Source organism: Podarcis muralis, chromosome 1, assembly GCF_964188315.1.
Source record: "Podarcis muralis chromosome 1, rPodMur119.hap1.1, whole genome shotgun sequence".
NCBI lineage: Eukaryota > Metazoa > Chordata > Lepidosauria > Squamata > Lacertidae > Podarcis > Podarcis muralis.
Genome location: NC_135655.1, coordinates 95,425,357 through 95,453,091, shown reverse-complemented (window position 1 = coordinate 95,453,091; position 27,735 = coordinate 95,425,357). Strand labels below are relative to the sequence as shown.

The 27,735-nt window shown below is 38.5% G+C and overlaps 1 protein-coding gene across 9 annotated transcripts in view; it reads left to right on the top strand.

Annotated features, from left to right (window-relative positions):
• Window positions 1-27,735, top strand: part of NCKAP5 (NCK associated protein 5) — a 604,332-nt gene that overhangs the window by 380,683 nt on the left and 195,914 nt on the right. For 8 of the 9 annotated variants that reach the window (XM_028744493.2, XM_077935496.1, XM_077935485.1 and 5 more), the window contains one exon: window positions 21,731-21,821. In XM_028744493.2, the coding sequence (XP_028600326.2) occupies window positions 21,731-21,821 (91 nt within the window). Of the gene's footprint in view, window positions 1-18,948; window positions 19,098-19,851; window positions 19,891-21,730; window positions 21,822-27,735 lie in introns of those variants that run through there. The other variant, XM_028744544.2, reaches the window with a different exon arrangement.

The following is a 27,735-nucleotide window of genomic DNA, read 5'->3' as shown; positions in this document are numbered from 1 at the left end:
TGCCTCCTGTCCATCATTAATGCCATTGTTGTGGGCAGAGCAACACACTTCTTTTGTTGCCCCAAACCAGCCACTACTTCCAAGTCTCAAATAATGCTTGCCATCCAAAGCCAAAAGTCATATTATGGATGGAAAGATGATTGGATCTTCCTCCCCAAATCTTCTACAGAGGGTTGGGAAAAACCTAGAACAGATTTAGGGGGTGCACAGTGGGAGGGGGGAAAGCCCCATTGCACAAGTGCAAATCCTTGTGCTGAACACTGCATTAGATACAAGCCATAGCTTGCAGCATACCAGTGTACAGTGTATAGCCTCTCCATTTACCTGCTTCCCTCACCCCAATTATCTGTTCTATAATGCTATCCTCTGATATGAAGAGGATTGCATTAATGTCGAGGCAAAATTAGGTGAAATTAGTTGGTGAAATCTTGCCTTTTTCCTAGATTTCCTTTTCTTCATGATGTTTCTTGAGTGTGATGAAATGTTAATAACTGGATTTTTAATATAATCATTAATAATGATATTATTTTGCTATAATATATCCTCTATATTGACAATTCCCCCCCCCGATGACCACCCCAATCATAAAGCATATAGTTACAGATAGCCTTGATCATGCAGACTTGTTCTACTGAGTTCATAATCAACACTATCTACGGGCAGATTTTAATTTCCTTTTACCCATTATGGTGCAGTGAACTATATGATTTATTTTTCCTGCTTCCATTGCCTTCCTATTTTGTATGGTTATTTACCTTATTCAGAAGGGTTGGTTTGTGTACACTTTTTGAATATCTGTTGAGCATACTTGAAGAAGCAGGCTGGAATCTATTTCCGGTAATGCTAGATAAAAACCTCAAATGTCCTGTCATGAGGCCCTCTAAAGAAAAACTACATTAGGCCAAGGGCTAATAATTTCTTCTTTGTATCTCACTATATTTGGCATATTTTCCAATACATGACATCATACCATGTATTCAGGTCTGCCATCATCCGTAGTTGCCATCATATTTGTAAAATGATAATAAGCAAAACCCAAAGTGGTTGGTGAAATACATGTACAAACCCATACTTAGCTTGGTTAATAAGCCTCGTTTCCCCTTAAAAGCTTTCTAATACAGCTTTAAGAATGAAGGTGCGTAAGCAAATTGCGGGCAGACTGATAACTGTAATTTGGTGTGCAATTACAGACGCATAAGCTTCACTAAGTCTGTTCTTAATACATCAAATATTTTGGGGGGCAGGGGGGAATATGGCTGAAATGAGTTTCTTTTGGAAGTAGCTTGAAAGTTTTGCCGCCTTTGATACCAGATGTGTTTTTGGTTTGAAACACATCTGTATGAGCTTCCACTAGAACAGGAATCGGCAAACTCGGCCCTCCAGATGTTTTGGGACTACAGTTCCCATCATCCCTGACCACTGGTCCTGTTAGCTAGGGATGATGGGAGTTGTAGTCCTAAAACATCTGGAGGACTGAGTTTGCCTATGCCTGCACTAGAATGTTTAAACGTGTGTGTGTGTGTGTGTGTGTGTGTGTGTGTGTGTGTGCAGGTGTTACCCACCTGATGTATATGGTATCCCACCAGAGTTTGCTGTATTTCATTTTCTGTGTATCTTTTTTTTTATTTTAAAAAAATATTTATTGAAGTGAAAGACATGAGGCAGTGAGTTGATAATGCAGGTGATCTGAGCACAGGTGAGCTGCATGCAAGCTGCCGGCCAGCCCTGTGGAGCCTCCTTTTATTGAGACAAATATGCAAACCAGGCAGATACATTTTGAGCTGTGACCTTTACACATCTTCCAGTCCCAAGATCGTGGGATGGTACAAAGTTATTTTGGCACCTGTTTCCACCGCGTCATTTTTCCCTTGCACAGTGTATGACGAAGGAGACAAAAGGTCTCAGAGACAAAGGTTACAGACAGGACACCGCAGACTACTGAGACCGCAAAAAGGTTAGACAGAGGGAACGATGTTCAGACAGCTGTGGCTTGTCTGGGGGGGGGGGTGCCCCGCACCTCAGGGTCACGCGTGCAGGCAGACTGTGGCTGCCTGCTGGTGGGGAGTGTGCTCCCTCCGGACCCCACTGCCCACTCCGCGATCATCCCTACAATTTATGATTTTCAGTTATATACATTTCAATAGTTTTAAAAACATTCTAACATTTCAAAACTCGACTTCTTTTTGTGGTTCTTTAAATTTATTTTTTTACATTTTCTGCATATTCTAAATCAATTTAACTTATTCCTTTATTCATCCACTTTAAACATACTGGGTTTTTTCCATGGGAGCATGACGGCCATTTTTGGTGCCTTGCTCTTGTGAGATTTTGGGCCAAGATCTCACCTCAGTCTGTGATCTTGTGTGGTGCCCCAAGACATATGTTGTTTTTAATTTCCTAATAACTGTAGTATGCAGACACTAAAATAGCCATTTGAAATGTAGCATATCCAGTACTTTTTTGTGACGGCACTCACAAGTATGGAGGACCAGCACCTCTCCTTTTTTTACCAAAAAAAGCACTGAGCATATCCAATTAATATTTGGCACCAACCAATTAGTCAGCTAAAACTTTCTTTAATTAGCCGGTCACACTTATTACATATTTCAACCCTGTTATATTAGTTTCTATAACAGTCCAGATACCTACAACCAGTCCAGGTTAATAGCGTATGGTGCACTTGAGAAGGATTTCTTTTTAAGAAAGTGGCTCCTGCGTGCTTTTCTTTTATGCATTGCAGCATAGATCACATAAACACTGTTCGTGCAAGGTATTTGTGACACCACTCCAAAGATATCAAAGCAATTATATACATGGTTGCTATTTATCAGAATGTTTCCTTTACCAAAGACACTATGGAAGAGGAAATCCTACTTAGCATGCAGAATAGAATAGTCCCATCCTCTGAGAGTAACATGATAAATAGTTCTTTATATTAGGGGTCAAAAACACTGCTACTCCATGAACAGAAATAAGCTTTTATTTGACGTATTTATTACATATTTAACCTGTCCTTCCTCCAAGGAGTTCAGAGTGCTGTCCATGGGGTTATCCTAGTTTATGCCCTCAACAATTTTGTTCAGTAAAGCTAAACCAAGAAATATCAACTTGCCAATTGCTTTCTGCTCTTTGAGCCAATTTCATTCAGGGCAGGGCATGCTGCAGCCTGGCACAATTTTACCCACCTGATGTATATGGTATCCCTTCTAATTAGAAGGCTATTGACTATTTGCTATGGAACCTTGATGATACGCTTTTATTTAGAAGATGACCTGACTACATTGTATGGAACCATCCCATGGAAATAGCATTTTAAATTATTTAGCTGAATTAAACATGGCTTGTGCACTTCTGATTCACTTACAGATTTTCCTAATATGCAACTTGGTATTCATTCAGTTGTTCCATTTATATTAAAAGGAAAATCCATTTTAAGCAGCAGTAGTTGCCAGCTACCTTTGGAGCAGTGGCATGCCCTTTCAAACAACAGACACCTGTTCAAAATAAATCTTTAAGCCCATAAATCACTAGCAACAAGTTTTGTTTTGTTTTTTGCTGCAGGTAATTCTCATGGCTCAGCAAAGCATTTATTCTTGATCTTTTATTTTCTCATCTGATGGGTCATTGAGCAGAAGTTTCACACAATTACTAGCTTGACAATTTCTTTAGGTAGCTATTTAGAACACGGAAAAGGCCTGTGGGCAGTTTGGGTTGCAGTTCTGAATGTCATTGTTTCTAATCTTTTTCGGACTGAAGCATGAGGTATCCATGCTGAGGTTGTTTTAGTTTCCTTCAGAATTTACATTTGTATCATTTTAATTTGTATCTTTTTAAAATTTCCTTAATATTTCATATTGACTACTTATTTTAAAAAGACTTGAGGAGTGTGCTGCTTGAGTTGCAAAGATTTGAATTGGCCATGTATCTGTGAATGAGTCTCGGGTCTTAACTTGGTAGGTGTTAAGAGCAATATATAGCACAGGACACTTAAGGAAAATTTCACTCCTGACAGAATATAAAGTTGGGTTACAAACAGTATCCAAGTCTGATAATCTGTTGAAATGAGGTACTGGCTTGTCATCCTCCCCTTTTCAAGAAAGGGGTTTTGAGGACATATGATGCAGCCACCTTGCTGGAGCTCAGCAAGCCCCATGTGCCTCTAGAGTTTGCTGCTGTCCTGGTGCCTAAGTATTTACAGGCAACTCCACCCCCCTTCTTATCATAGCTGTCAATCCTCCCTTTTTTTGCGGGAAATCCCCTTATGCCAGCACTTTTTCCCGCTGCTTCCTGCTGCTATCCTGGATTGTTAGATATCCTGTAGACTGTCCCCGGGACAGGTGAGGCTGCTGATCCCTTATTTTCAAATCTGAAAGTTGACAGCTATGCTTCTTATGGTTCTATATCTTTAAACCAGGCTGGAATCAGACACCCTTCAAATGGCCAGCTGTCCTCTGACAGCCCTAAAGATAAAGGACTATCCTTTGTACATGGCCACCCTGGGCCAGGGATCAGTTAGGCTAGAGTGAAAGAACACTAAAGGCATATTTTGCCACTTGTTTATGTCAATCTTTGCTGATGGAGAGATGGAAGTCTTCTTTGCCAGAGTGGAGGTAGTATGCCTCTGAATAAGGGCTGATAGGAGTCACAAGTGAGGAGGGTGTTGTGCTCATGTCCTACTTGCCAGCTTCCTGTAGGCTTCTGTTTTTATTTATTTATTTCAACCATTTGTATACTTCTTAACCTCATAGTCTCTCAACAGTGTTGGCTTCTATGAGAGCTGGCCTAGATGACCCTTTGGTCTGGTGCACTAGGACTGTACTTATGGAAGAACCCAGCTTTGGATTCCACAGGGTCAGTACTTCACAGTTCCTTTATAGGAAGTTTGCAGTTCTTTAAAAAATATTGACTATTCTTGTTGCTCATACCCATTACATAACATTGGCAGTATCTTAAGTGAAGCATGTGTTCCTTTATCAAATGTCACATGGAGGCAATAATATGGTGCAATATTGAATACTATTTTATGCCTTAACCAAAAAGGAGATCTCCCTTTAACACAATTTATCATAATGATAATGTAGAACCTGAAAACCTCTCAGGAAGATATATTTTAAGGAAGTCGGAATAGAACAAGATGTAGCTGTTTTTCAGACCTGCAATCATTTTTATGTGAAGTGTAGTCAAATCAAGTTATCATTTCAGGAAGATGTATGCTTGATCAGTCTTGTATTATAATGCGCCTTTTATGAACATATACAAAACATCTGTGATGAGAAATAATGGAATAATAACAGAAAAGTGGGGGACATTCTTGAGGTATTATCTCCATAAATTATGAGCAATGGTATTCTAGGGCTCAGATTGTAGTGAAAACAAAAGGAAACATGAGACAAAATAGATTAACTCATGTGTGCCTGTCCAAAGCAGACAAATATACTCTGGCAAATTTCAAATTAGGTAGATGATGTGAATTATTAATGTGTATTAAATCATGTTAACTGTTCTTGCATATCAGTTCTCAATGCTTGGGATATATTGGCTTAAAGTGAATTGGTTATAAACTTGACCTGTTTTGCATTGAACATTTTTTGCTCCCACATTTGCATTTTCATCCTACCATTTATTTTATGAAAATTGTACCATGAATCAGACTTTTTTTTTTAATGTTCAGGATTTTAGGAATACGGATCTAATTTCATAAAGATGTCCAAAACAGTTTTTGTTAGGTGGTTGGGTTAAGTGCACGTTCTTATTTGCGGAAATGTGTTCTTAGAATTTCTTTCAGAGGCAGGACTGTTGCCAAACATTTCATTTTGGTTTTGATGCACATGCAATATGTGTAGCATGCAGTTATAACAGGCAGCTATTTTCATAAATGACGGCTTTCTCCATCAAATTACATTTTGACTGGAAAATTTGGAAAGAATTGGATCTCACATCTTTTGTCAGATCGAGAGCTTGTTTAGCCATACTGATCTACTTCAGATTATCACATCTCAGTTTAGTAAACTAAAATTTTATTGTGCATATAGCTCCTTTACTCCTCCCTTCTCAGTATATCATAATTAAACTAGGAAGTCTTCAATAAACCATAGCATCTTATTATATCTGTCTTGGAAAAGTATGGTTACCATGTTCGAAACAAGCCAGGATTTTAAACCAACTTCAGACGAGAGCATGCACTACTGAGACCAACCTATACCAATCTAGGATGGGTATCAGCGCTCCTAGCTATAGAAGCTGCTTGAAACTCCAGCAAGAAGTTGGAATCCAGTAGTAGTCCCATATGATGAACATGCCCCTTAAGGGGGAATACAACTCAGATAACAGGTTGTACCCCCGGGTACCACCCAACCACAGGACCTCTGTCTCATCAGGAGTCAGCCTCAATTTATTAGCCTTGATCCAGCCCATCACTGTTTCCAGACACCAGTCCAACACCTTCACAGCCTCTCCTGGTAGCAATGAAATGGAGAGATAAGAGTTGGAGAGATTACAGTGGAACTTACTTGATTTTGCCCAGGCATACTTGCTGCTGGCTGGCCACCACCCTTTTGATCACCTTGCCAAGGAAAAGAATATTAGATACTGGATGGTAGTTTTCTAAAATCTATAGGAGCAGCATTGCCTCCTCTTTCAAGCTCCTTCACAATATAACCACTCCCCACACCCATCCAGTCATTCCTCTCATGCTAGATTTTATCAGGCATGATGGGCAAGGATCAAGAGGGCACATTGGCCTCAATGCCACAAATATCCTTCACAAATCTTACAACAGGTTATTTATTGACTGATCTGTCTGGACCAACCAGTTTACTATTTCAAGAGCTCTGCTAGGTTAGGGCTGGAGGGGGTTGTTTCTGTGCTGATTTTGTATGAAAACAATGAGCACTCCTGTCAGTGGCCTCTACCGTCTTACTCTTCCATTGGGAAAGTCGGGCCTTGGCAGCAGCAGCCATGTAATTGGGAAATTCCCTTGGAGCCTTCAGAAATCTAATGGATTTGCTTTTCATTGTTAATATTCAAATGATCTATATTCATGTATTTTTGATAAATAAGAACGTGTAGCAATTCAGAAAAGTGTTCATTATGCACAAATAATTTTACAAGACAATTTGAAGCCCAGAGAGAGCATCCGTATTGATCTGAAAGACTTATTTACAATTATGTATTTACTTCAGTGTGAATTATTCTTGTGAGCTGGCATTTAAACTTACGCTCAGGAGAGAAATTGCCTGCAGAAGTTGTTTCACCCAACAGTGAGCAATGCAAAAATTCTATGTTTAATTTTATTTAAATTTCAATGTATAATAGCAGTATTTTTTCAGACTGAGCTCAACACACTGCATAGAAATAGGTTCTCTTGAAATCAGTGTCTTATTTCAACTTCAGAACCACCTTGCCAAAGCGTGTATGTGTATGTCTGTGCACACACAGTCAGGCCTTCCCCCTTAGTTTTCATTTTAGCAGCTCTAGTATAAAACTGCTGCACTTACAAGTACTAAAATGCACTTTGGGAGTTATAGGTGTTTGGGCAAAAATTAATGGGATAACCTGACTCTACGAGAGAGAGATCCAGACACCACATTAGTGAATTTTAGCACTGTAGTCAGAGTGTTTAGATTTGGAGTTGAAGAAGTAGAATCACCATACCAAAGAATTACTGAAGCATACAATATGCTATAGGAATGTAGAAAAGATTGTATGGAAAAGGATTAGGTTTGCTTGGATTATAGACTTGACATGTGTGACAGTTGCTGTTCTTCAATAGAAAGTAAGATCATTTTGGTTCACAGCAAGTTTCTGGCAGAACACGCATGTAGTTCCTTTATTTCATTCTAGTCCTGACATTATACATTGAAAATACTGTTTTTCACATAGGAAAAGGAAACGGAAACCAAATTATGATGTTAATTAGGAGTGAAAAAAAGTTATTTAGAAATAATCTTGTCTTATTTTCAAATCGCTCTTTTTTCTATTCCAAATAAGCTTCCCATAAATGTCTGTTCAGCTATTAGTTTGCCAAAGTTGACATATAAAGCAACACAGTTAAACCTAGCATCAACATGTGGCATCCTCAGAAACTACTACAGCTCAAGCGCCTCAGCTGAGCCCACCACTGACGCATTCACTTGACCCTCCAACAGGCACTGTTCCACGGCATTGCAGGAAATTAAATTGTGGGTTGGCACTGGATCACAGTGGTGCTGCGACTTCCGCCGCCAATACTATCAGCACCACCAAATAAGCTTTCCCTAGGCAAAGGATTGGCTTTTTAACCAGTTTGCCTATACTGAGACGTGTTCACAGATTCTGCTTCAGTAGTGAATTCTATTCTGTCTTCCTCAGTCAATGCATACTTTGAGCAGAACACAATTTTGTTGTTATTTGAGAACCCATTTATTTTAAACTGCTGATGAATGACTTCTAAACTGTAGCCATGCTTTACTGAAAGGAAATTCCAGGAAGAAAGATTCATCATCTTAAATAACATGTAAAAATGTAAGAAGAGGCATGTTAGATCAAACTAAGGATCCATCTAGTCCAGAATCCTACCGTAATTTAAGCTGGTGTCAGCCAGACGCATTCAGGCTAATAACTATTGATATACCTATCATTCACAAATAAAATATTTATTTTGAGTTCAATCAATATAAAGTCTGCAATGTAAGAACAATGTAAGAATTTCTGTATACTTTTTTGTGTTGTTTTTTTTAAAAAATCTGCCCACCTCTTCATCTAAGAACATAAAAGTTGGTTGGTTAAAAAAAGGTTGGCTAACATAAAAGGTTGCATAAAAGGTTGGTTAGCATAAACCAATGTTCATTAGTTTCAAAAAGTTCCCTTAGCATAGGTATGGGCATCCTGTGTCTCTACAGATATTGTTGGACTACAACTACCACCTCCAGCCATGAGCCATGCTGACTAAAGATGATGGGAGTTGTAGTCAAACAGCATCTGGAGGACCACAGGTTCCCTACCTCTGCTTTAGCACAATTTAGTAAGAAGCACCCCATGATTCAAACAGTAAAAAGGTGATATCCTGCACATACCTCAAGACTAGTAACACAGTCCTAAGACAGCCATAAGTTAGATTAAGTCTTGTGCCAGTAGCTAAAGGACTAGAATTTACGACTTCACAGTCTCTTTTCTAATCATTATAATTATAATTTCTGAACAGAGAATATAAAACAAAATAAACTGAAGGAGAGCAAATTAGCAGTGAACCTCCATATTTGAAGAATTTATACGAAACAGTGAATGAAACAGCTGTGTGTTAATATTCAGCTGCTGCCATGGACTTCAGGGATAGGATTCAACTAATGAGTCTTGTTGGTGGAAACCCTGCAAAAAGGGCTTCCACTTGTGCAACAGGACTTTCCCCTCGCCCTCCCTATATGGTTCGGTATGTTTATGTTGGGAGAATTCCTGGAACAGTGTGCAGGTGGAGGATAGGGCAGATCAATCCATTTGGCAACGATTGCCTTACCCTGATGTTCAAATCTTCCTCAAGTCTTCAAATGTTTTTAAGAATTTAATATTTTGTTTTGCATAGAAAATAAATAGTAGATCACATATAACGTTGTGATGTGTATATCAGTATATGAGGTTCTCTGCCATTCTATAAATTGTGTTCTCCTTGGTTTGCCTATTTTGCTGATGCATACTTTGTCGGATGCTGCTGCTTTTAGAGGGATATCTGTTCTCCTCCCTTTCCTCCTAAAAGTGTGTTAAGGCTGTTCCTGGGAACAGTAATTATAGATGTAAGCAAGTGTACAGATTGAGTGATGGCTGTGATAGTGAAAAAAATTGAGCAAGCAGGGTAGATAACATTTGAACTTAAGTGGGTATCATCTTCTTAAAATTAGGTTCCAGTATTTATTTTACTCCTTGCACAAGCTAGTGCAGTGTAGTGACCCCAATAGCAGTCCACTTTGAAACCATTTACAAAAGCCTACTGTATATCTGTTAAAACTGTGTGAAAAGAACACACAGAGAGGCTGTGGAACAATGTGCACACCACCGTCTGTTACAACCCAACTTTCCTGCATTGAACAGGTGCTTCAGCTCTTTGTGCTCAATGTAGGAAGGTTTGGGGTGGAACAAACAAGAATGTGGATGGTGGTGGCTGCCCCCCCCCCTTACCTTTGCCATTTCCACTTTTGGAATAATTCCTGAATAGGGCTTGAGTTTCAGTGTGCTGGATCACTGAATATTAAAACTATTAATAAACAATGCCAGTTCATATTTACTAGATTATCTTATAGGTGAATCAGTTATGATTAATAAAATAGTGCCTGCCACTTGAGAGAAGAGGCTTACCGATGATTTTCTGGAGCCTTGTGGTAGTGATTATGCAAACCAAGGGTTCATAATTTAAAAATAAAATTAAAAAGAACGGGAGCAAACAGCCTTTCCTGCCAGCAAAATGCTGCAAAGTATTTGTAAGCAAAAAATAAATTCACCTTCAGGTAAGCATTTTAGAGACCCCTGCTATGTGTGCAGTATTAAAAACACATGGCTTTTTTAAAAAAAATAAAAATCCTGTTTTCCTTCAGTCACATCATATCACAACTTAACAGGATAATGTTCAAATAGTACATTATTTAGACACTTTGGAGTACATTTTCAAAGGTTAGCATGGGGTTTTAGCCACAGGATTCCCATTAAGCTCAATGGGAGCTTTATAGCTAAAAACCCACACAGTGGCTTGAAAATGTACCTCTGACTGTGTTGAAGATAGATGTGGAGTACAAGTGGCGGAGGCAGGGGTAAATAAGGGGTGGTGTGACTCTTACTATAGGACTACCATTATGTCTCACCCCTCCTTCACCCTGGCTTTCCTTACAAGTCATCCTCTGTGGTTTCTCTGCCCTTTATTCCCACCTTTTATTAGGGAGGAAATGTACTGAAATAAAATGCTTTGGTGCAGTGACTGCCTTCTTTCATTTTGTCCTGTTACGTTGCTAGAGGCCTGTCCTATGATGCTATATCCTCTTTGTCTTCTTAAAAATGCCCTCTCCTTTCAACTCTTATCTTCTCCAGTCCACACATATTCTCATTCCTGCCTCCTTAAAATTCTTACATTTGTTCTATTGTTTGAAGTTTACGTCTCTCTTACTCTGTGGCAGCCATTTTCAAATTGTGTTTACAGGAATCCTAGGGTTCCTCAGAAGTTTATCAGAGGTTTATCTGTTATTATATAAGCAATGAGAAATGAGCTTTCCTGAAATGTGAATGGCTTTTCAGCATTACCAAACTTTGCCTGCGTTGTACAGTGTTGATAGTGTTCCAGCCTTCACTCTCTTTCCCTCTATGCACACGCTTGTAGAACTTTTGTTCTTCCTATACAGACAGTACACACATTTAACTTGCACAATTTCAGGGTGGAGATGCTCTCATTAGATCTTGCTCACAGTTTCAAGTGGGCAATGTGGAAATACTCTCATAAGATGTTGTGGGAAGTCATATTGTCTCGTGAGAGTTCTATAAGTGTGTGCATAGAGGGATGTAATTTCAGCAGAAAACGGAAACTTAAGATAGCATCCATTTTAAGAGCAGTTGTAGGTTGCACTGTGTTAAGTAAAATACATTTGTTGTATACTTCAACTCATTTGTGGCAGCTAAAAGTCACTTAGTCTCAGAGCAAGGAAGTTCTAGCACTAACAAAAGCCCAAACAGAACCACAATTGACACATGCAGAGATAGAAAAGGCCTGTTCTCCCTAGAAGCGGAAAAGAACTTCCAGGGTGGAAATCTGGGAGAAGAAATGGAAGCTCTCAGGTGGGAAGGTCCATTTCCTTTTGGGTGAAATATGGGTTAAGATCTATCTCTGATAAAGGTCTCTGTATTTTACTTCTTTCTCTCCCTCCCTCCTATTTTCTTTGTTTTCTCTTGCTCTTTCTTGCTTCTTTCTTCTCTATTTTTATTTAGATTAGTTTGCTTTTTATTGTGTTCTATGCTGAAAACTTTCAGTAAAAATTCAGATTAAAAAAGAAAAGAAAAGAAGGCCTTCTCCAAATGTGGCATAAATATAATGGTTCTCAAACTTTTTTTACTTATAGACCACTTGAAAATTGCTGACAGTCTTGGTGGATTTTTCTCTGTGTTATAGCAATTGTAATTCCATAGAGTTCAAACTGTAATAAATTAAACACAAAACAAGGAGTAAAAGAAACAATAAAAAAACAATTAAAAATCAATATGAATATCCAATGCAATGAACCATTGCCAATCACAAATCCACAGACACACCTGAATGAACCACAGTTTAGGATCCCCTGCTGTGCAACATCTGGAAAAGAATGCATAAAAATTCCAAGTATGTTTAAATGAGAGAAACAGAATATCAAGGTAACACTATATACACTGGTGGAAATATGAAAATCCACATGATTTCTTCATTGGCACACATCGTTTTTCAACTTTGAAAAGATGAGCTCTCTGGGAAATTCTCGTAAATGATCACAGAATAGTTCATTTTAAAATGGAAATGAAGGCACAGGTTAATGCAATTCTTTTTTTCTTACAAACTTATTGGAATTTGAATAACACCATTATATAAGATAAGTTACATACTCTGGGAAAAGATCACACTTGTTTGGTAATTGTAATCTGCATTGGAGGTATAAAGGCAAGGCATCTCAGCTGGAATTCCAGTAGTGCATTTTAGTGTGCAAGCTGCAGAGGGTATACAAGCTGTGACTAATTTAAATTTAATACAGAAGACCTAATTTAATAGAAACTGATCTGGAGGATCAGCTTATACAATTACAAAGGTGTGCTTCAAGGTCTAGTTTGTTTACCAGATGAAAAACTCTAGAAAAATAAAACTACAGGTACTACCTGTAATAGATGCACCATAGGCCTCATCATCATCATCAATAATAATAATAATAATTAATTTTATTATATTAATTGGATTTCTTATCCATTCTTCACCATAAGGATTCAACGCATGTTGCAACAATGTAAAAACACTATTAAATCAGTTGAAAACAATTTACAATCCAGAGAATAGGGATATAAAGGAGCATACATATGTATGTGGGGGGGGGTAGATAGATAGATAGATAGATAGATAGATAGATACAGACAGACTGAATCATATGGGGAAAGTGAAGGTGATAGTCAGGTTAAAGGAACTTGGAGATTGAGTCAGTCCTGTAGTTCCTGTGGACAAACCTGACACAATAAGTTGGGACAGTGCTTTTTTTCTAGACAAATAGGTGCCGGTACTCATCATGAAGTTGTTACAGTAAGCGCCACACTTTTTAACAGCAAAAAAGATGTGCCAGTACTGTATATCCTTGAGTACCCCCCTGAAAAAAAGCACTGAGTTTGGACCCAAATGCTATGAAGAAAGCAGTGGAACATGTCCAATTGACGATTGTATAAATCACTTTTTAATTTCTTTTATTGGTGTCATTGGATTGATCCAAAGAGCCACTTGTGTGGACAGAAGGCACATTGATGGAGAAGGTCTCCAATTTCCACCAGTGCCTGTCCACCTGAGCCTCTCATCCCATGTTGCTTTTTGGAATAGGTTTTTGGCTTCAGTAAAAAAAACTATTCAAGAAAATCTCACTGCACAACCGTACATGCTATTCTTGGACCTGAGTTGGGCAGAACCAAAATGCAACTCTACTTACACTATCCACTTGTACATCAGTGATTTTCAATAGGAGTGAAAAAGGGAAGTGAAATTTCAGAGAAAGTTATGTAAACAATTATTCCATAATATAATATAAATATATAATAATAATATAAAACAATTTTATTATGCATGCCTAAGACAATGTTTGGGTCTTCATGCCTTTTACATTTCCCCTTCTTCGATTTTGCAGTTAGTCTCCTTGTTTTGTACCTATTGAAATATGTGATAATAATTATTTATCTTAAACAAAGTTCCGAGAAGGCTACTGGAAGTGGCAGCAGTCTTTGCTGCTACTAACTCAAGACAGAATATCAATTACTCAATCAAAATAAAATGATTATATAATTGATATTCCATCTTGAGTTGGCAGGAGCAAATACTTCAATCCAAGTATTCTGTTTAGACTTTGAGCACCATGACATTTTAAAAAATAAAATATTACTCATAGAATCTTAGACTCAAATTATTTATAAGTAGTTGTGCTCAGTCTGTTTTTGTGAATAAATCCAAGAAAAGCTATTATCATATCCTATGCTTTGTTCTCCATGTTTCTGCAATTTGTATACCTCTTGGAATTCTAGAATTAGTCAATATGATAACTTAATTAATTGTGGTTATACTTTCATTGTCTTATTCTCAATTGCTGAGTAATAGAAGAGCTGTTGTATCATTTTAAAGATACAACTGCTGCCTAACAGGACACAGATAATTAAGCTCATAGAGATGGTTGCTCACCAAGCTGTCCAATTTTGTTGTGTGGTTAGATAGTGCAAATGAGGCTCTCCCCCCTCTCTCTCTGTAGCTCTCTCCTATTACCTCCCTGTTCTTGATTTACCTCATCAGTTGCCTGGATTTTCAGACCACTTATATAATGGTGACATCAAAATGACAACACTATCCTCATTGCCCCAGAAACTGCCTTATTTATCCAGCCCTGCTTCTTCACCTGCCTGTCTGATAAATTCAATATAGATTCTTCATTGCCATCTCAGACTCAACATGAGTCCCTGTCTTTGCCCTCTCTTACGTTCTCAGCACTGCACTCATCTGGGCACATATTCCTTCTGTATTTACATTTGCCTCCATCTCTTCTTCTCCTCCTCCTCCTCCTTTCATTGCTTTCCATGTGCAAGGGTTTTGATGGTAAGTTTATTGGTGCTTGGACTTGCTTATCTCTTGGTCGTTTGTGAAATACCACACACGGTTAGTGGTACTGGGTAGATAACGTTTACAGTAATATTTTCACATTGTGTATCTGCAACAAAACTTAGCTCAAGTGCAGATGTTTCTTCTGTATACTTTGTGTTACATAAAACTGTCTTCTGTGAATTATAACAAAAGGAAGATATTGAAGTAGAGTCCCTCATTATTTTCCTATCCTCTTTCAACTTTGCCCTTAAGACTTAGCTGTTTCTGGATTTAATTAGAAACATGAAACCTTCTGTCACCTCCCACCCTATTGGTTTCTACCCTCCCCTCAGGCCTTCACAATTACAGTTTTTATTCTTTCAGGACTCGTAGGAAATGCTTGCACAATACCAGATAGATATTCACATGTGACCATGGCACATGAGTCTTTTATGCTTTGGATGCACATACTTCACTTGGAAGGTCAGAGAGTTTTGCCACACCTAATTATTAATTGAACAGGTTAGAATGAGGCATATTAAATGAGGGAGAGGGTGCTTTTTTTCTTAACTGATCTAGTGTAGTTTTGTAAAGTTCCTTAATTTGAAACTTTATTTTATTCGTTTGACACAAAAAGTGGCAATGTTCACATGACTCCATACTTTTGAAGTAACTATTTATTTGCCAACATTTAAAAACTGGTGCTGTAGTCAGTGAGGCATCATCCCCCCCCCCAAACTGTTCTTCACTCCATTTGCAAGTTTACAAACCATAGTAGTAATTAACTATGGTCAAATTACATTTGTCAGATAAATGAACAAAGTAGAATTAGTGATGGATCATCCTTGCCTCTTTTATTGTGTTTGCTCACATTACTAATTTGCAAAATTCAATAATTCACAATGAACTTCCTGGTAATATGTGTGAATTAAAGATGTTCTTTTATACTACTATTCACAGGGGTGCCATAGAGATTAATTGAGGGCAAATCTGTCATCAGCTACATGTACAACTTCTATTGCCTTTGGTTGTCTGAATGTCTCACTAAAGGAGAATTTATCCTTTATTTCGGAAGTACTTTGAAATTCTTCTATTTAAAAGGAAAGAAATATCAATAGAGTGTGGGGGGGGGGGATAGAGAACAGATCCTGAAGCCTGTTTGTCTGTCTGCCGTGGACAAAACTTGGCCCAGTTCAGAAAACACTCATTCTAATACCCTCGTCCATATATGACCACAATATTATTTTGCCACTGATTTGATATTTGAATTGATTTCTATGACAGCTTTCTATATAGATTTGTTTTATAACGTGTTTTATAAGTTTTGAACAGATGGGTAAACATATAAGAAATCTTTTTTCTTTCTTTCTTTTTAAAGGCAGTACGTTGTACATGTTCTAAGGACTGTCTTGGCACTTCATGGTCTATGAATAATACCAATTTGTGAGGATGATCCAAGTTCGAATGAGTGCTAATTGCATTCTGTTCTACTTTTCTTCCACCTGATCACTTTATTTAGTTCTTTCTGCACTACTTCCATTACCCTTCATTATATGTCCTATGGCAACACGACAACCTGCTTCAATTCTGGTTTTATGTTTATTCTGCTTTGTTACTTATGGATATTACTAAAAAGTTCTTTTGCAGACTTGAATGTACTAGTGCTATTGTAGGAGTTTGGGGGATGCCTACTGAACCAGAATCCTCAGGTTTCAGTAATTACATTTGTGAAACCATACACTGGACAAAACCCCAAGAAAGCCTAAATTTTACACCACCTCCAGGGTCTCCAGAGGATGGTCTGAAGGAACATCTCCTGCAGTGATGGGACTGTAGCTTAGTGGTAGAGTACATCCTTGGCATCTTTTCTTAGAAGTACCCAGTAACAGGTAATATAAAAGACCTTTATAGCCAGTGTGGTGTAGTGGTTAAGAGCGGTGGACTCGTAATCTGGGGAACCAGGTTCGCATCTCTCCGCTCCTCCACACGCAGCTGCTGGGTGACCTTGGGCTAGTCACACTCCTCTGAAGTCTCTCAGCCCCACTCACTTCACAGAGTGTTTGTTGTGGGAGAGGAAGGCAAAGGAGATTGTTAGCCACTTTGAGACTCCTTCGGGTAGTGATAAAGCGGGATATCAAATCCAAACTACTCCTCCTCCTCCTCCTCCTCCTCCTCCTCCTCCTCCTCCTCCTCCTCCTCTTCTTCTTCTTCTTCTTTTCTTTAACACAGGAGCCCCGCTGCCAGTCAGAGTAGACAATTCTGAGTTAGATGGATAAATAGTCTGATCCAGTTTCTCCCAATAAAAGTTGTAAAAAAATAATGCTTTATTTTTTGTCCATACCCTATGTGCATATCTGCCCAAATGAGCACAACGTCTTATAGCATTTAAAGTAATGTCTTTCTACATTGCTGAATCAGCATTATAGATAAGCCAACCTCTACAGATGCTTTTAATAAAAATAACTACAACAAAGCCCACATTTAGTTTTCTGTTATAACAACACTTCCTAATATCTGGATTAGTTTTTCACACTGTCTCTAGAAATTGTTGTTTTGCCATAAGGTGGGATCTGATCTGTACATTCAACAAAGAGCAGTCTAGTTCGAGGCTACAATCGATCTCTGAAAAGACATTAAAGAAAATGAGTTTCTGAGGTGTTGTGGTTGTTTTTGTAATAGTGAGCAAAACTCACGATTTTCTGTTGTCAAAAACTTGTAACATGCAATACTGTTCTGAGAGTTAGTGCCATACACTTATTTAACTTGGTGTTTTACAAATGGGTTCTTGGCTTCAATCTAGAATATTGATTCAAGAGTTTATAATAACCTAACACAATTACTACCTGCTCTTTATTGCAAATGCAATTTCAAATTAAAACAAATCTGGATGCATCATGCAATCACTAAAATCAAGACACATAGTTAAAACCAGCCAGTTAAAATAGAGATAAGCACTGGTGTTTATTATTTGTACGTGGATATCTGCATTGAAGGGGGTTAGACTATATCACCTTTGGGACCCTTTCCAACTCTACTGTTCTGTGATTCTATGACCTATGTTTCTGCTATCACTTGAATCAGGGATGAGAAACCTGTGGCCTTCTAGATATTGCTGGACTACATTTGCCATCATCCCTGATGACTAGCTAATTGGGAGTCCAACAATAGAAGGGGATCCCAGTTTCTCAACCTTGAATTCTATTAATGGAAATGTTATATTGCAATAGAAGGCAGTAAAGGAAACTTCATGTCTACATAAAATGATGTATAGATGTTGGTGGCTCCAACATTGAAATTTGTGGGGCCAACAATGGGTTTGCAGCCAGGCTGCACTTACATGAAGGTATGATTTATGTGAATGCTATGCATACTTACATAATGGCACCAGCACTTTTTGGAGCTAATTCCATACCTCTGTTTGTCGGAACAGCTTCCGTTTGGATTTTCAAATAAATAGTGTCTCGCCAGTAGTACTGGTGCGAAGCTATTTTGTTGTTGTTTTTTTAAAAATTTTTTTATTAAAGTTTCCAAAAATTTATATAAAATAAAAAACAGAAGAAAAAATAAAAACCAAAAATACATACAACACATACATACAACAACGAGTATAATTTCAGTCCCTTATATTCATATACCCATATATACATTCATATATGGTGCAAAGCTATTTTGCAATCTAGGCAAGCCTAACTACTTGAACCACCCCTCTCCCAAAAATGGGTAACTTCAATTTTCAAAAGCAAATGTCTGGCACCAAAAATGAAAAACACAAAAATTGCAACTGCTAAATTTAATGTAAATTGCAAGAATAAGTAACACAACCCTCATTGTACTTCAAAAATAATAGATTTCTTCATAAAATAAAAGCAAAATATTATCAGAACTTTATAACAAAAACTAATCTGTATAAAGCTGTGCTCTTCGAAGGTCGTTACTGTGCCCCTCGGTCTGTACCCTTGGTGGCTGCTTGCTTGGCTTCATGATAGCATTAGCCATGTCAGTGTGACAGAAAGCTCAGCTAGGCCAGAGTTTGTTGGTGCAGTGCAGTGGAATTCCACCCAGCTGGGCTGGGGCTTCTCTCTGATTGGCTGTGGATACAGTTAGCCAAAGGCAGGTGGAGACAGCACTTTTGGAGGGAAAAAGGAAAGGCATCTGGAGGGTTTGGTTCTGGTCAGGAGCTCCTGAGCTATGTGTGTAAAATCCACTCTTGAGGAAAACATGTACAGATTGAAAGACAGTGGTGGGTGTCTTTTAAGAGTATTCAGACAAGAGAAAAGTAGGAAGCTGAACTGGAGACAGGAAAACTGGAAGTGTGAGGAAACACTCTTACTTGGGCATCATTTCAGTCAGAAGGGGAGTGTGGTGATCCCCTGGGTCCTGTTATAGTATTAGAGAAGCCTCAGGATTGTGATTTATAAAAGGCTTGGAAACTAACAGAACGCACCACCATGTTAAAGAACCAAAGTATTAAGCTATGACACCAATAAGTTTAAGGAACTGAAGTGAAAAGAAGCTGTGCAGTTATCATCTTGTTTCAAAGTCTATAATGTCCACTGAATTTAATATAAATAAGTTTACTGAAATAATTTTATCTCCTGACACATCCTTAGTTTTACCAAAATAAACCCTTTCACTGTTTAACTCCTGTAAGTTTTCAAGAGTCAACGTTTTCTTCATAAAAAAACACCACAGTAGTTAAGAGGGGCTTTGCCTCAGTCAGCTACAAGCTTGATAAAGTTAAGGTGCTACCATGCTTGAACTGACTCTTGTTTTAATGTGCCTTTTAAGCCTCTACAATAGTATTACTGTGCTATTGGAAAATCAGCATATAATTACGTTTTAATACAAGTTTGTGAGGCCACATGCAGAAGTATGCTCCATGGTATTTTATTTTATTTTATTTTATGGAGGGTATATTAGGGAAGAAAAAGATTTGGAATGAGAAAGGGCTCTGAATAAGGTCAAGATATAAAACACAAATGATTCCAATCTGCTGCTGAGAAACTGTTCTCCTGTCTGAACTGAAGATGATACTTGGTTTATTTTTGTTCACATTTGGTCAACAGATGGTGTAACTGTACTAGCTGCATTCGGGCGGATGAAAAGTATGCATATCGTAAATAATGATTATACTAAAAATAACAATTTCCACTGGACATCTGATTAGAATGAATTTCTTGCAATGGGAAGCAGGATAAATGTCAATTTAATGTAAAGCACTAAACAAATTGAAATGTTATCAAAAATAACTATATTTAATTCTGACTGGTATGATAGATGAGGCCTAAATTCCCAAAGAATATTGCATGCTGGAAATAAACAGTGTAAGGCCATTACTTTAATGTGCTACTTGTGAGCAGCAGAACTCTTCTGTCTCTAGAATAGAAAGGGCTATTGGTCTTACCTGAACTGTAGGATAGGATAGGTTCTGAGGACACGAGTGGACCTTGGTCTGACCCAGCAATGTGATTCCAAGGTTTTTATCACTTGAAAAAAACCTTCAAATTCTATTTCAAAGGAGATTCTGACTAAACATTAGGAAAAACTTTCTGAAAGTAATAAATGTTTGACAGTGGAAGATGGTGGACACTCCTTTAGTGGAGGTTTTTAAACAGATGTTGGGCGGCCATCTGCCAGGGCTTATTTGGCTGTGATTCCTGCATTGCAGGGAGTTGGACCAGATGACCCTTGGGTTCCCTCTCAACTTTTTGATTCTGTTCTCTGTATTGGCAGCCAGAGTACTGAACAGAACATTGGGTTTCAATCGGGAACCCTCAATTCAGAGCCTTGTTCAGCTTGCCAGTGCTTATTTGTGTTTATGGAGTCAAAGTGAAAAAAACTTTGTTGTCCTAATGATAGATGGCACTGGCCCTGTATGATAGGGATACTCAGGAGTATTGAGCATTTAGGAGCATCGTTTTATGCTTTGCCACAAAAATGCCCCTGAAACTACCAGAATCTTTTATAAATAATAATTTTGCATTAGTGGGTGGGGTGGAGGCATTTACCTAACCTCCTGGTGGGTGAGTTGCTGCTCAGTGGGTGGAAGAGGGGACAGGTGAGGCAGTGGGGAGGGTGGCATGTTGCATGTACACCAGCAGGATAGCCAGAGTGCAGCTGCATTTGCCTTGGCCCTGCCCTCCTCCCCCCCCCCCCCGGAGAGAACAGTGATTCTTCACCAGGAGGTCAAGTAAACACCTCTGCCCCACTACACCCTTCATAGAACAATGGCTATAATTATAGCTTTCTGTTTTTTAATATGTTTCTCAACTTGAGCGAAGTGATTGGTTGTACAAAAGAAGTACAGTGGTACCTCAGGTTAAGTACTTAATTCGTTCCGGAGATCCATTCTTAACCTGAAACTGTTCTTAACCTGAAGCACTACTTCAGCTAATGGGGCCTCCCGCTGCTGCCGTGCTGCTGGAGCACAATTTTTGTTCTCATTCTGAAGCAAAGTTCTTAACCTGAGGTACTATTTCTGGGTTAGCAGAGTCTGTAACCTTAAGTGTATGTAACCTGAAGCTTATGTAACCCGAGGTACCACTGTACATCCCACGGCTCATAACTTCAGGTGGAATCCGTCTGGTGTCCCATGATTGAGCTTTTGAAGAAGGGAAGATGGTTACTTTTTGATACTATTCCCTTCCCTCTGAGTAGCCCCATGCTGCTTCCCACCAGGTTCTTGAGGATCTCCCAATGGTCTGGAGCTGCTTTCCATTAGTGGGCACCACTATTGGATAGGGGGTGAAGCATATTGATGATAAAAATAAAGAAAAATGCTGTATTTGTTTCATATTTTGCATGATATGTGCCTGCATATGTACATTCACAGACATGAAACAATCTGTTCTTCCTTTGACTGAAAAACAGTACTTTAAATGATCCCTCAACAATGAGATTATTTATTACAAATTCTACCCCTTCTCCCCCACCCCTTGTCCATAGAATGGAAGAAACGGTGAGAAATCTACTGCAACGTCAAGGATCACCTGAGGCAAACGGCGAAAAACCTGTTACTGTAATAAAAGCTTATCAGGTAATACTGATATCAGTAAGCTCAATTGGCCACTTATGGTAACTGATATAATAATTGAATAAGATAATGTTTATGGTTGGAGGCAGATGATTTAGACTTTGATACAAAGTTTCATCTTCAGATGTTTGTCAAAAATATATTTGAGGCAGAAAGTACCCTTTATGAAGACTAGCCACAAAGTGTGAACTAAGTGAGAAAGAGGCAAGGTGTTGGCCATGGGAACCAGAGAAGTGTATTAAAATACAGCCGAGGAAGAGGTGATTAAAAGTGACACTTAGAACTGTTACCTCTCTGAAAGGCTGTTTCTCAGAGCTATCAGAAGTCATGATTTTTTGAGACTGCATGACAAGGAAAGGAAAAGGCAATTTCGACATGTGGAGAATAGAGAGAGAAAGAGGGAAGAGAAGGCAGACAGATGGGGAAAGTATGCATGGAGACAGAGGGGAATTAACGTGACGGCTGGGCAAAGACAGGAGGTAGCTGTGAAGAACTCTTCAGCGCTTTCACGTGAACATGTATTTAAGTTTATTAATATCTCTGTGTGTGAAGTGCATGCATGCAGACGCTCATGGGGATGTGGGGCTTGCGGCATATGCATGCAATTTATACATGGGGCGGCTTCTGAAAATGATTCAGAAATTTCAGCTGGTGCAACATTTGGTGGCCACATTGTTCACCAGAATAAGCAGTATCCTGATTTGGACGTTACCAGTGCATAGACAACAATGGCCAGGCTACCCTGGTCCAGAAACTGCCACAGCTATCTTGCCAGCTGAAGCTGACAGAAAGTATTCCTAGTCACCTGGGCCTGTAGCAACAAACAGTAGCACTCTCAGACTACAGACTTTCTGTTTCAAAGGTAGTACACCACCATCCAAAGCAGGTTTGCATTTTATGGGTATGAGTAAGCATGTTGATTATGCATATGTGCATATGTGTAGAGAACACTAGTTCTAGTATGTATGTATGTATGTATGTATGTATGTATATGCAAATAGATAGTGTGTAGTTTGCAAGTGTTTATATGGACCATGTGCACACAAGTGGATGTTTAAATAGTCATATGTGCAGAAGTATGTATAAGAAAGTATGCAGAAAGCCTGGAATGCTCCAGTGGAGAAGCAATAGGGGTGGATATTTCAGCTGATAATCATAATCATCATTTATTTGTATGCCACCTTTCCATAGTAAACCATGTTCATGGTGGCATATGACATTTATTTATTTTTACAAAAGCCCTTAAGCATCCTCAGCAGCATGTATTTCCTGATTCACAGCAAGATCATTTCTGTTACCTTCAGCAGTAACAGTTGATGCTATAAGGAGGTGGCCAAAGGTGGACCCCCCTCTCTGCTCACAGTGAAAGATATCTGCTATCTTCTGTAGCTCCTGGAAGGCTGTTTGCAGGATCCTAGGATTGTACTGTCATTTTAATTAAGTGTCAGTGCTGCCTTTTAGAAGTTGCATAATGTTTCTTATCAGTGCCATAATGAAGGACATTAGTAAAATGCACCTCTAAGTTAAATTATGATGACTAGTTTTCCAATTTGTTTTTGATCAAGTGTTATAGGAAGAAATGAGGAAACGCAGGGTGTTCGTTTTGAATATGGCTCTCAGCAAGAGCTGATGAAACTATTCTATATTACCTCACACCATGCTAAGTTAGTTTTACTGTGTGCAGCCTGTTCAAATTAGTGTTTGAGTAGTCATAAAAGGTACTTCTTTGCAATAAACACTTTTGATCTATTGACCACCAGCTGCATATTTGTTTTTTGCTTCTCAAACCTAATTATTGTTCTGGGATATATAAAACTCAGTTCTTATTACAATATCAATATCCCTGACTCTAGAATAAATATTGCTGCTAATGAACTTTAAATGTTGCACGGTAGTCATGTCAGTGGAATAGTAATCAGATGTGCACAGAAACATGCATGTGTTATCATTGTTTTGTTAGGTCTTGTCAAGAGTTCTTCTTTAAAAATAGGAAGTTTTGAGGACTTGCTTGTGGTAACTACATAAGTTTATAAACTACGCTTTTGCCATATACATTAATTTTTGAGTCATGGGTGCAAATAATATAACGCTCAGTTACTCCTGGATTGACTTTGTATAGCACTGTAACTAAGAGCAAAGTTACCTGAATATGGAGAGATTAAATACAGCATGTTGTACATTTTCTATATATTGATTACATTTTGTGGAGCTCATCTAGCATTGTCCAAGCTTGGCACTTGGGTACGAGCTGGACTATAGGTGGTGTTCAACTAAGGGTTGCTCACATTAGACACATTAAATTAATGAGCATTACTAAGTTAGGTCCATTAGTTTCTATAGGTCTACTCTGAGTAAAACTTGGTTGAAATACCCCCCTAGTAGGCTAATGTTCCTGAGTTGTGGTCAAGGATGGAGTGGAATGTGGATCCCTAATTACCAGGTGAGTCAGGATAAGATGATGTGTCTTCCAGTGCTGGGCCTGGTGCAGATGTCACTGACTGTAACGGGTTCCTGAAGGCAAGGCACCATTGCATCTGCTGCATGTAAAGACAATATACACATAGGCTCTTCACAACTACTGCTCAGTGGCAACATGCCAGTGGCACATAGTCTTTTTCAGTCTATGTTACTTCTATCCTTAAGACTGGGCTAGTCCATGTGTCACTTTAAGTTAGAGTTAAGCATTTATAGATGAGCATGCAGCATGGTGCATGAGGCTTAAAATCACTCTCCCCTGCTTCTTTTGCTGCCACATTGCAAGGAGCCAAGCCATGGTTTCAAGGTGAATGTGCAGCATGCTGGTCTATGGGACTAAAATCAGGGTTGCTTCATTCTTCCCCCACTCCTTCTATGGCTTAACTTCATATCTGAAAATGGGCATGGATTTGTTTCCACCAAAGGAACCAGAAGTGTTAAGCAAATAACAAACGTTAGTAGCAGCTCATGGTTCTTAGGAGAAAAGCAACACAGGTGTCCAGGTTCAGATTCAGGTAATGGCTTAGGTTCTGGCAGTGCGGGGGAAGCAAGGGAGGAGCATAGTGGTTGTGATGTTAGCTTGCTGCACCAGTAAGTTGTGCATTCATTTTTAAACCATAGTTAAGCTTAACTAGGCCACTAAGTATAGAAGCTAAGCTTTGAAAACTGGAATTAAAGTTTTGCTTCTGAAAATGTTTGGCAGCACATCAGGTGCTTTTGCTGAAGTACTCTTCTCAGGCAAAGCTAAAGCTATAGAGGGAGCAGCAACTGAGCATTAGTTTCCTCCCCCGCCCCTAGCACCTACTGCTTATGATTTCATAGCTATAGTTTTCAACTTCATTTCGAAGCTCTTTCTGGTGCAAACAATTCCTTGTTCCAGTGCATATCTCCCCTGTGATCTTGGACAAGCCATACAATTTCTGCCTCTTTGTAACTTATTTCCCTATCTTGAAAAGAAAGACAATATTATTTCACACCTCTCAGAACAGAAAAAAGGGTACCTTCATTGGTGTCTGTGCAAATATATTCATGGCAGGGTCTTTGATGTTCCATTATGAACTTGAAAAGTGGCTCTGCTCGCAGAGGTTTGATGCAGTATGCAAAATTTTCTGATTAAAAATGAGGCAGCTTCAAGTGAAAATTAAAACTTAAAAAGGTAAATGAGCTTGCTTTCAGTTTTGAATTAAATAAATATTCACATTTAATATGCAAAACACATGGAAACAAAAGCTGTTCATTTGGCACCTCTCTGCTTCATATTTATAGTTGATTTTAAGCATCAGGACTGGTGTTGGATAGAAGATAAAATAATAGTTTTATCTTTTCACATAAATATGCAAGGAGAATGTATGTAACTAGGAAGTGAATGAGGCTGTAAGTAGTATTGTTAGGAAATTATTTATTTATTAAATAACAATAGTGTTCTTCACCTGAGGATCATAGGGCAGTTTACATTATAAAAAAAAACACAAAAATGCACAACATAGTAACGAAAAGAACCAACCAGCGCCCTTCCCAACCCCAGTTTAAAAGGCCATAGATTCCTTAATCAGCCTGGGAGAACCTGCTTCTTTCTGCTTCTTGTGAACAGAAGCAGAAAAGGCAGCACCAAAATGTTGCACATCTTGCTCAGGTTTCCCACCCACTATTCTGACTTGTTGCTGATGGTGGTAAGAAATAGAAAGGAATCAAACACAGTGTAATTACTAGGCCTGTTCTCAGGATGGTAGATGAAGAATAGAAGATTATTTTATGCTCAGGCTTTCAGAATCTCCCACAAACGGGCTGTCTTTCCAGAAGAGAGGAGTTTGGCTTAGGGAACAGAGCAGAGAAAGTAGAAATGACGAGTTATGGCACTGGCATAAAATTGGAATCCAAAGTTTGTGCTGAATGAAAGAAGTCAAAACTAGAGAACCAAACTTCTAGAAGAAAAAAAACACAGTTGACCTACCAGGTTGCTTTGTCTGTAGTTTTCTTCCTTCTGAAGTCTTTTTACAGATAAACAATGCTTTGACTCCATTGCAGAATGCATCCTCTTAGTGAGGCCTCATCACTGCTGCTATTGATGGCACACATGATGCTCTCATGCCTGAGCCTTCATTTAGGTGGCCATTGTGTTTTGTTTTGTTTTGTTTCTGTTTTCATGTTGTCTTAATAGTTCTTTGCTAATTACATAAGCACAAAATACAATGATGGTACTTCCATTGATGTGAGTAATTATCTCCTGCAGAAAAAGGGACAGCACTAGGAAACAGACTGTTCCTGGGGCCATTGGTCATGTAAATGCTCATTATAGCTGCATTTGAAGGGGTGATCTAGAGAAGTGTTTTTCACTATCAGCATTAATAAGAGCTGTTCCCTGTTTAACAGATTTAATTAACATTAGTATTGAACTTTTCTAAATATTTCATTTTACTCTGTTGCTTCCTTTTAGTCAAAGTACCTCTTAGGACTGAACGTTTTTCAACAGAAATAAATGTTGCTGATGGATGGAAGAGGCAATAAAAGCATCGTCAGAAAATTTATTAATGTAGCTCTGCAGAGCTGTTCAGTAAGGATGATACCCTGCAATATTTAGAAGTGGTTTGAGTGAAGACTAATGTGAAGTAGATTTAGATTGATATGCCACTGGTTGTAGGTTCATATTAGAGACATAAAGAAAACACTTTGTTCTCTTATCCATCACAGGCGTTTAATCTAGGAGATTTTACTGCTCACTCTGTGTATACTTTGTAAGTCAAATGCAGAGATGAAAAAGAGGAGTTTTATGTGTTCTTGCCTGACAGCAGTAATGTTAAACTGTGAACAATTTAGACTGTTTCTCTCAAACCTTCTGATTTATCTAAATCCTTTTCTTTTGCTTCAAATTTTCAGCAGCTTGTGTTGAGCAAAAACAGTTAGCTATACAAGAAAACATTATTCTTGCATCTGTGATAGGTTGTCTAAAGCAAACACATATTGTGTTCTGCTCTGTTGCCATAAGAATGTGAAGGGAATAGTAATAATAATAGTGAAAGGAAGTCAGTGGTGTCCACATGCAGGTTTCAGAATAGGTAAGTAAAATCAGTACTTTTATACTGTGGACTTTTATACTGTGAATTCTGATTTTCTTTCCAAATTAGCTAGTGCTCATAACTAGTTTAGCATTTTAATAACAACATACTATTTAGCCCTGGATAATAGCATTAGCAGTCTGAAAGGTTTTCCTTTAATAAGGAGAAAAGGTTACAATTTTAAGTTCACTCAGAAAATAGAAACATGGAGGGTGCAGAAACCTCATCATCATATACTCTGCAAAGAACTGAACTGAAGACAGCCCTGAAATTCACCAGAGATTCCAATGCATAGCTTGGATTGGAGTGCATAAAATGTACTTCTGCACTTCAAGTGTCCCTAATTTGGAATAGGTAAGAAGGGAGATTACCGTATTTTTCGTTCTATA